The sequence below is a fragment of the Hordeum vulgare genome, chromosome 4H, assembly GCF_904849725.1.
Source record: "Hordeum vulgare subsp. vulgare chromosome 4H, MorexV3_pseudomolecules_assembly, whole genome shotgun sequence".
Classification (NCBI taxonomy): domain Eukaryota; kingdom Viridiplantae; phylum Streptophyta; class Magnoliopsida; order Poales; family Poaceae; genus Hordeum; species Hordeum vulgare.
In genome coordinates, this window is record NC_058521.1 from 257,376,969 (window position 1) to 257,386,719 (window position 9,751).

Below are 9,751 nucleotides of genomic sequence, written 5' to 3' on the forward strand. Positions count from 1 at the left end.
GAGCTCGACCTCGATGGAGGCATTTAAATTTTAAATTCAAAATTCATGAAAATCATATTTATACATTTTAAAAAAACTGAAAAAATACAGAGATAAATGGGGACATAACACACATGTGTATAAATTTTTAGAAAAAAATGTATGTCAATATGAGGGTTGTACAAAAAAGACAAATCTAGGGTTTTTCAACACATGCTACTATTCATCGTTTCGGGTCATGAATTTATCTTTTTTGTGCAAATCGTATTTCAATGTATTTCATCCTAAAATTTTACACACACACATAACATCCTTCTTTACTTCCATATTTTTCAGATTTTTTTTAACCAAAATGTTTGACATTTGAATTTTTCAGAATTTCGACAGAATTTCGGCCTCCAAACGTCCATTCTCAGTAACATAGAAGGTTCTGCTCGGCCTAGCAGCCCCTAAAAATTTGTATTAGTATCTTCCTAATAATAAAGCACTGATAGTTTCTGTCGTCCATCGTGACGTTTTTACAAAAGGGCCCTTATAGTTTCCTCTAATTAACCCGCAATCCGTTTATAAGTGAAACGAACCTTTTTTTTCATATTTTACAAAAGACCCCCTTACTTTCATGCTAAATAACCCGCGGTCCAAACTGTAGCCAGAGTGAATCATTTTTATAAAAAAATATGTAAACCCCTCACATATGCGTTAATAAGCTCGAAGTCCATTCAGAATAAATATGAATTTTCAAATAACAATATCTTTTAAACCGTAAATCCAATTTAAACATGTTATATATGAAACTTGATTAGAAAAATGTGTAGAGTTTGTATATGTTGTTATTTTACATGTTAAATATTTTAAAAATATTATATAAGATACAATGCTAATCAATATGTCTTTATTTCGTATCGACTATTTGTATTGTAACATGTTAACCTAAGCATCAATATTTCATAAATGTTATAATCTTTAGACATGATGTATTTGCACTAGGTTCTTTCTTTGTACATATTTTATAATCGACCATACGTATGTGCCTCTTTTACAGTATCCACGCGCGTTTTTATCAATGGACTACACTTTTTTCATTGTTCATTTTTCTCCTGTTGCAACACACGGGCATCTAGTTACAACTAATCGATGGACCAGATCTTTTGGCGACTTACGGCCTCCTCCCAGCTTTTTCATAAGCCGTCTCTGTTATTTATTAGGGCTTCTAAACTAGTTATGAGATAACTTATTTAGAAGACCCCAAAAAACAGCCTATTTTTTAAGCTAGAGAGAGACTGTTTATTTTTTAAGCCGCCAAAAGAACTGGTTGTCTACCTGATTAGGTCAAATGGGTTTGCGCTGCAAGAACAAAATAATATATGGACCAAATCTTTTGGCGACTTCAAAATAGACATCCTCCTCCCCAGCTTTTTCATAAGCCGTCTCTGTTACTTATTTTGGCTTCGAAACTAGTTATGAGATAACTTATTTAGAAGACCCAAAAAACAGCTTATTTTTAAGCTAGAGAGAGACAGTTTAACTTTTAAGCCACCCAAAAGAACTGGTTGTCTACCTGGTTAGGTCAAATGGGTTTGCGCTGCAAGAACAAAACCAAATGCTCTCAGGCTCGGCCCAAAACCAAGTGTTCATCCTACCAACGTGCAACAAAGAGCATAACAACGGTGCTCTAATCAAAACTAAAATGAAGTAAATAAAGGCTGACTTGCGATGCCATGTGTTGCCTGTAATTATATATAATAAAAATACGTGAATTCAGTTTTATCCTATGATAGTCATGGTTATCAATCTTTATTGAAATTGAAATCAACAGAACAAAGAGACGAAACAAATTCCCCGCAAAAAAAGAGAGGAGACAAATGAAACAATTTATTCGCAGTAAGCAGAACAGATATCAAGAGTTCACCACGAGATCTCAAGGCAAATATGGTTATGGGGATGCATATGACACTTAGATCTTGTCGAGGGCCTGAACAATGTCATTCTTCAGGTCCCCAAAATCCTCCACTCCAATGCTGAACCTGATCAGGTTGTCCTTGATTCCATAGATGTCTCTCTGCTCCTTCGAATCCCTGTTTATGGATCACAGCTCAAGAGTTAAAACTAAAATAATATCATGTGCACAAGTACTGAATGTGCCAACAGATAAATCTATGCTAATACCAGTAGGACATGATGGCAGGCTGATCAATTATACTCTCACAACCCCCAAATGAAGGGGCGTGGTAGGGTATCTTGACAGAATCAATGAATCTCCTAGTAGAGTCGAAGTCCCCATCAACCTAAACACACAAGATAATTTATATGTTAAAAATTGTTAATAAAGTCAACAGACTTGGTGTTCTGGCATAGTATTTTACTAAGATAGCAAATTACCTCAAAACTGACAACACCACCAAAGCCGGTCATTTGGCTCTTGGCAATGTGATGTTCTGGGTGACTTGGCAAGCCAGGATAGTATACACGTGCAATCTAGGAATATGAAATACAAGTTTAAGTTAAAGCAACAAAAAACATAGATGGCCGGTAGTCTAGGAATAAAAGAGACATAGTTAGCACACCTTTGGATGTTCCTCTAAAAACTGGGCCATCCGTAGAGCAGTATTATTCTGGCATTGAACACGGAGATGCAGTGTTTTCATGCCCCGGAGGATCAGATAGGAAGCATTCTGACATCACAATGCAATGAAATGTTGAGAGCTTATAAGCAAGGTGACACACAGAAGAATACAGAGTACATATTTTTAGTACTATCAAACTGTGTTTCAACAGCTTCAAGTCCTGTGTTCAAAAAATCAGCTTCAAGCCCTTTGTGTTCAAAAAAAAAACAGCTTCAAGTCTCACATTGAACAAGGATAGCATAGCACCTAAAGCTATAGGTTCAATGCCTGGCAGGTCAAACTTCTCAATCTTGGCAACTTACTAGTCTATAACTAGGAATGAACCAATGCATTACTACAGAAATATCATTGTCTTCAGTTATACGAATTTTATTACAAAGATAATTTGAATGGAGGATTCTCGTAGTACATTCTCATTCATTGATTTATTGAATTGAACATTTGAGAGGCCAAATCTAATTCTTTAAATTAGGAGGCAATACTATATGTGCCATGTCTCTGTGACAAAAAGCAATGCAGCGCCTTCATGTAGGAGCACAAACTAACAGCAATAATTTCTTTTTGTCCCATTTAGTAGGACTGAAAGACAGTGTAAATCTAGTAGTATTATATATTTTGCCACTGCAACAAACCATAGGGGAGTTCAAATATGGTTTTTCCCAAATCATCTAAGCCAGGGTGTTCATTTTTTTTAAATAAGTCAACCACTTGGATCATATAACATATTATAGAAACTAAACCAGCTGTTTCATGCCAGTTTTGGCTGGGTTGAAGTGAACCCAGGATCACAGAACCATAAGGCGACATTTGGCAGCAAAGGAGGCGACCCGGATCCCCGCCCATTCACTAGAAACTTCTACCCCGTCGCAAATTATTCCTGATTTTTCCTACGTACGATTTGGTCAACATGTGAGACGGGAAAATCCTCTTCACTTCCCTGCCAATTCCCGCGGATAAAAAAGAATGCCTCCCAAGTCATGGAAGGAATTCCTGCCTTGACTTGTACTCCAAGATGATCATGTACTCCTATATATATATGCCCATGAGGCTCAAGCAATATAACAACTATTCCACCGACCAGCGACTACTCCGCCCTTTTGGGCTGTAGCGTGGTGGCACACAGTCCCCGCCGCCACACGAGGCCGTCACCGTGGCTGCACCGACCCGCGCACCGCCGCTGCGTCGCCCCTTCAGGCCGTAGCGCCACGGCGCGCAGTCCACTCTGCCGTCCCCGCGCGTCAACTTCGTGTGGTATGCGACGTGCCGTCCCCACGCATCGACTTCGTGTGGTATGCGACACGCAGTCTCGTCGCAGGAACGCCATCATCCGTGTCGGTCTTCATCATGCTGTCGGGCTCTTCCTCGCCTACTTCGAGCATCGCCGCCGCGCTCCTAACCAGCCGCCAACGCCGCCATCAGGCCGTTGCCGCCGCTCTCCTTTGGCGCTGCTGCAGCTCGCTCACCCGAGCCGCGCCGCCCATCCACCTCCTTCATCTTCATCCAACACCAAGCTCATCGCCAGCGTCATCGTCGTCTTCCCCGACTACTTCATCTACTCCGACCACCGCGGGCTACATCGGCCCCCGCCGATTTGATCCGCAACCGTCGTCGAGTCCTTCCCTGCTAGCCTCCTCGACATGGCGTACAAGTTGTGTGCAGATCCCCGTCTACGCATGCCCGGTGCTCGCAACACTGTCGCGTGCCTTCGTCCCTGTTGTGTTCCCGGGCCTGACAAACCTGGACCGACGCATCGTCAACATTGTCTTCGTCCGTCTACGCATGCCCGGTGCTGGCAACACCGATGCGTGCCTTCGTCCACGAAATGCCCCCGAGCTTGGCAAACCCGGCACGACGCGTCGTCAACTATGTATCCTTCCCAGCGCATCACTACTTCGACACCACTACGCCCATGACTGACTCGGCGCCTCCTTGCGCCCGCGGCTTCACGACGGCTTCCTCGACACCGCTTACCCCGACTTGACATCAATCACGGCATTCTTCGCACGGCTACCTCAACCACAGCTACACCACCCTACGCTCCCGGCTACCTCGACAAACGCACAAAGGGCTACCGCCTTGCTTGAGCAACCTCGACGGTTTCCACTCCAGCCACAACTTCCACGATACATCAACCGTTACGACTGTGGGGGGATGACCGTCGGCTTACCTTCGAATTCTTCTTCAGTCTCACCGTATGCGACGCTACCGTTACTGCAGGAGGATGTTGAGTAACGTGGTTGTTTAGGAAACATAGATAGACTAGGATTTTGTTACAGTACATGTGGATTGCAGTAGCCCTTTCCATCAGTTCGGACTTTTGGTTGCGTTGGCTAGTGCATGAAGCTTAACATGGTATCAGAGCCTAAGGTCTTGAGTTCAAGTCCTGGCTTTCGCATCCATGTTACACGTGAGAGGGGGTGTTGAACTGTATATGTGGATTGCCTAGCATTTTCCATCAGTTCGGACTTCTGGTTGCGTTGGCTAGTGCATGAAGCTTAACAGATTTGTTCCTGCCTTGACTTGTACTCCAAGATGACCATGTACTCCTATATATATGTTCATGAGGCTCAAGCAATACAACAACTATTCCACCAATCCCTCTATTCCCTTTCAACAGGCACTACCTCTCACCATTGTCACCTACGCTTCTATTCTTGATCTCACTGCTGGTAACACTTCCATCCCGCATCCATGGCCAAGTCCTTTCCTCATCTCCTCTCACTCATCCACATGTACCTATTCATCGCCACACATATTGCCACTCCAGTCACCTCAACAGAACTGGCAAGATGTTGGCGTTCAATTCGGTAAAGGCGGACGGTGAGAAAGAAGAGAATCAAATGGGGCTTGCTAGCGGAGTCAACAGCCTACGAGGGGGCAGCCATGGATGGCTTGAACATGACGGACACGGAGCTCAAAGAATCGAAAGCAGCCCTCCCACAATCCTGGTGCTGGGTCATAATTGAAGAGGGTCTCTCCATTTTTTTTTGCAGAGATATCGTGAATAAGAAATTATCCATGGTTTTCAACCAAATGGTGGCAAGGGAATTGTCCAGCCTTTGGTTTTCGAAGGGTTCAGGTGTGGCCGGTACAATCTCATCTCTGGTTTTCCTCCCCTGGGCGTTATATCCCCAACAACCAAACAAAGCCTAATGAATCGTTCAGGACTTACCTTCCAGATTAATTTGTTCTATGGATACTTGCAGGATCCCAGGATGAAGCTAGCTAATATATGGGGACCATATATAACTCCTGGTATATAGTGAAACTTGCTAGAAAGAAGCAAACAGGTTCAAGAGATGGATAAGTATGTCAATCCAACATACCGGGTTTAGAACACCACCAACTACATGGTGATAAATGCGGACCTTGGAGACTAGCTCGCCCCTGCCACTGATACAGCCTCCAATAACCTTAAAAGCAAAAAAATCTTAGTGATCTTATCTGTAAATAGAGTACTAAAGATTGATTCATCAACGTACATCATTGTGCCCAGCAATATACTTCGTTGCAGAATGAACAACAATGTCAGCACCTAAAGTCAGTGCTTTCTGATTGATTGGGGAGGCAAAGGTGCTATCAATGCAAAGCAATGCTCCCTTGTTATGGCACATATTGGAGACAAGCTCAATATCAATGCATCTGAGAAATGGATTAGTAGGAGTCTCAGTGAAGAATAGAGATACCTATGGAAAAAAAAGGAACAAATGAATTAGTCTACTTGTGGATGAATAGGTTAATGCCAAGAAAGGGGGTGAAGGAAATCGCAAAGATTAAACTCACATTATTATTATCAAGTGCATCTTGGAGAGCATCCATGTCAGCAGGTCTAATAACAGTCATCTGTGCATCAGGTGTACAAAGAGATAAGATCCCCACATATTATACAAAGAAAGGCAGCAAAGATTCACTCCAATTAGTTGTTAACATGCAGATCACGTTTATCAAGTAAAGACGTCTAAAATACTGGATCTTGAATGAAGCTGCATTTGTACCCCAGGTTCATTAGGCTTCTGAAATGTGGTCCCATACCACATCACTCAACAGAAACTATATCACCTGCAAGCTAGTATGTTGCTGCTATGAACCTCTCCTACTGGTTCTCACAAAACTAACTTAATTGCGTAGACACCTAATCATATTACTGAAAGAGCATAAGCATAATGATAGCACATATTACCGTAATTCCCCTCTTGGGGAGCTCAGTCTCCATGTAAATTCTTGTCTTGCGGTACAAATCTGTGGTTGTAACGATGTGCCCACCTGCTGGGACAAGTGTGCTGAGCATAGCAACACTTGCATACATCCCTGACGCCACAAAGACAGTGGACTCGGCTTTCTCCAATGCACTGCACCATCAAAATTAGCAACTATGGAAATCTGAAATGGAACAAACAAGGCATACAAAAATCCACTAAAAAGAGGAGAATCCATATTTCACCTCATCTTCTTCTCCAAAGCCTCAGTGGTCGGGTTCCCATACCTACCGTATTCGAAGCTAGCATGCCTCCCCTCCTACCAAAAAGGAGATTTTGACAACATAACCGCAGATTTATCAAATCTGACAACTAGAGCACAGAATAGCAATAAGGTAGGGGGATTCAAACCTTGAAATCGATCAGCTCCTGCGAGCTACTGAACCAGTAGGCGGAGGTGTTCACTACTGGCGTGGTGATCGCGTCTGTGGCGATCCTTCTCCCGAGCCTCTCGCCTTATGAAGAGAAAAACAGCAAGCATGACAAAACCAAAAGGATAGCTGCGGGAAATACTCCTAGATCTGATGGGCAACAAGCGAGCGAGTATGTTACCTGCGTGGACGGCGAGGCTAGCATCGGAACCGAGCAGGGCACGCTCGGCCAATGTGGCGGCAGACGGCTGCGCGAGCTTGGCGTTAGGAATGGCGCCAACCTCGGCAGCCGCCGCCGCAGAGGTGGCGGCGGATGCGGCAGCGGCATGGGAGGAGGTGCCGCGGACGCGGCTTCCGCCGCCGAAGGGGGAGGGAACGGCGGAGCGATCGGACCAAGCGGCGGCGACGATCTGCGCGACGCCTATGTTGCTACAGTTGCGGCGGGCCTTGGTGCTGAGCTGGCGGACGAAGTTAGGCGGGAAACGGAGGATGGTGGCGGAGGTAAGGGCACCGCTATTATCGCCGGCGAAGGACGCCGCGGATGAGAAGGAGACGGTGGCCATGGGGAGCTAGGGTTTGGGTGGCGGCGCGGGCCGCTCGACGGAATTGAGGGGTCGAGGTTGGTGGATTGGGTGGCGCTGGTGTGGCCTTTCGAAATGACGAGTGGTCTATTTGTAGTGGAGTCGAGCCGACGGCATTCATGGTTTGGCAAAGAGCACCCATTCAAACCTACTCCCTCCGTTCCTAAATATAAGTCTTCGTAGAGATTTCACTAGTGGACTACATACGGATGTATATAGACATACTTTAGAGTATAGATTCAATCATTTTGCTCCGTATGTACACCCTTAGTGAAATCGTTTAAAAGACTTATATTTAGGAACGGAGGGAGTATATGGTCAACTCGTCTCCACCGAGCTCCCTCGATTTCCTTTGATTTTGGTCGTTAGACCAACTTCACCATGACCCATCCGGATGTCCGTTTTATCCAAGATTATGTCCGTTTGGAATGAATGATGGAGTCATGTTTGAGTTATTTTTTTGGATGCGGTGGTCGTGCGTCCAGCACGCGGATGCATCCTTAGCCGCATTATGTCCACCTCATTTTCAAACACAAACATTCAAATAATCACGGCCCATAGTTCATGCAAAGTGGCCTTAGATCACGTCGGCAACACAGCCAGCCTACACGTCCTCGCCGGCAACACACCCGACCTTCAAAAAAGAATAGGATTTTTGCCGACAATACAGCCGGTGGCCGGCAACACAGCCAGGGGTCGGCTCACCATGCGAGCCTCCAAAAAAAGAACGGCCACGGCCGGTCTGGCGTCCTAGTTCAGGCCATCGGCATCGAACATCTCTTTCTATCGGGCCTCGAACCAGCTCCTTGTCTTCTCGCTCATCTTGCTCAGGTCCACCCTCATGATCGCCAGCGCCACCTCCTTTGCTTTGGTTGCAGCATTGGCGGCCTCGATGTCGAGCTGCCTCTACCTGGCCGCCTCCTCCGTCTCAAGCTTCTTTGTTTGCAGCCCCATGTATTGCTTCATTTGCTCCTTTCTTGCCTTGTCGCTTATTCTCGTCCCTCATTCCTTTTAAGACATCATGCCATGCAAAGCATATGATGCCGCATCACACTTGTCGTCCACCTTGGAGTTGGTCTTGCCCCTCAGCCTCTTCAACGCCTCACCATCTCCGCCTCTGGCTAAGGCGGCCGCCTTCTTGCCTCTCTTCCTTTGAAGCTCGCGGTATTGATCTTTGAACTTAGGGCAATTGTTGATGATTTGCCAACAATGGGTGAGAGTGAATGGCTTGTCGTTGTGTCGGGCCTTGAATGCTTCCAAAGATTGAAATGCCTACGTGATCAACAACAATTGCACATGCAAACATATTTAATCATAGAGGAGGCCGAGGCATGGTCGTAGCAAAGGAAAGAGAAGAGGTCATACCATGTCCCCGATGCCAATACCACTCACGGTACGTGCTTCAACGCTCTCAAGTGCGGCGCAATATTTGTTGCATTCTTGTTGGATGAACAACAACCTCTTTTGAATCGAGTTGATGTTACGATCGCTCGTAAATTGGTAGGGCGGAAACAACTTTCTTTCATGGAATGTTTTGTGAACTCTTGTCCAAAAAACAATTCCCTTTTGTCGTGCACTGACTCTAGGATCTTGGCCAATCTCCTTCCAACTTTCACAAATCAACTTGTCCTCATCTTGTGTGTATGATCCCGTATCAATGCTCTTCTTCCTCATTTGAGCTTTCGCTCTTTCGGTGAGCTCGTCGATGAACAATGGCTCGCCCGCAATATCGACGTCATCCTCTTCTTCTTCATCACCTTTGCAATATATGTCATCTTCTTCATGCCACGAGTCACCACGGTCGGCCTCAAAGTCTTCATTGGCCATGTACTCGCCGCGGCCATCTTGACTCTAGGTCTCCTCCGAATCGAAGGTCCCGCCCTGCCCACCCATTTGAAAGGCCTCGCCACGGCCCTCGAAGATAACATTCTCCACGAACT

The 9,751-nt window shown here is 45.3% G+C and overlaps 1 protein-coding gene across 1 annotated transcript; it reads right to left on the minus strand.

Annotated features, from left to right (window-relative positions):
- Positions 1-1,741: 1,741 nt before the first annotated feature.
- Positions 1,742-7,887, minus strand: LOC123448483 (cystathionine gamma-synthase 1, chloroplastic). Its single transcript, XM_045125396.1, has 11 exons — positions 7,412-7,887; positions 7,211-7,314; positions 7,045-7,118; positions 6,784-6,952; positions 6,387-6,446; positions 6,086-6,289; positions 5,930-6,016; positions 2,544-2,651; positions 2,359-2,454; positions 2,146-2,264; positions 1,742-2,054 (listed from the first exon to the last, which is right to left on the minus strand). Exons 1-11 carry the CDS (start codon positions 7,791-7,793, stop codon positions 1,934-1,936), a joined length of 1,524 nt encoding a protein of 507 aa, XP_044981331.1. The 5' UTR covers positions 7,794-7,887; the 3' UTR covers positions 1,742-1,933.
- Between the last annotated feature and the right edge of the window lie 1,864 nt (positions 7,888-9,751).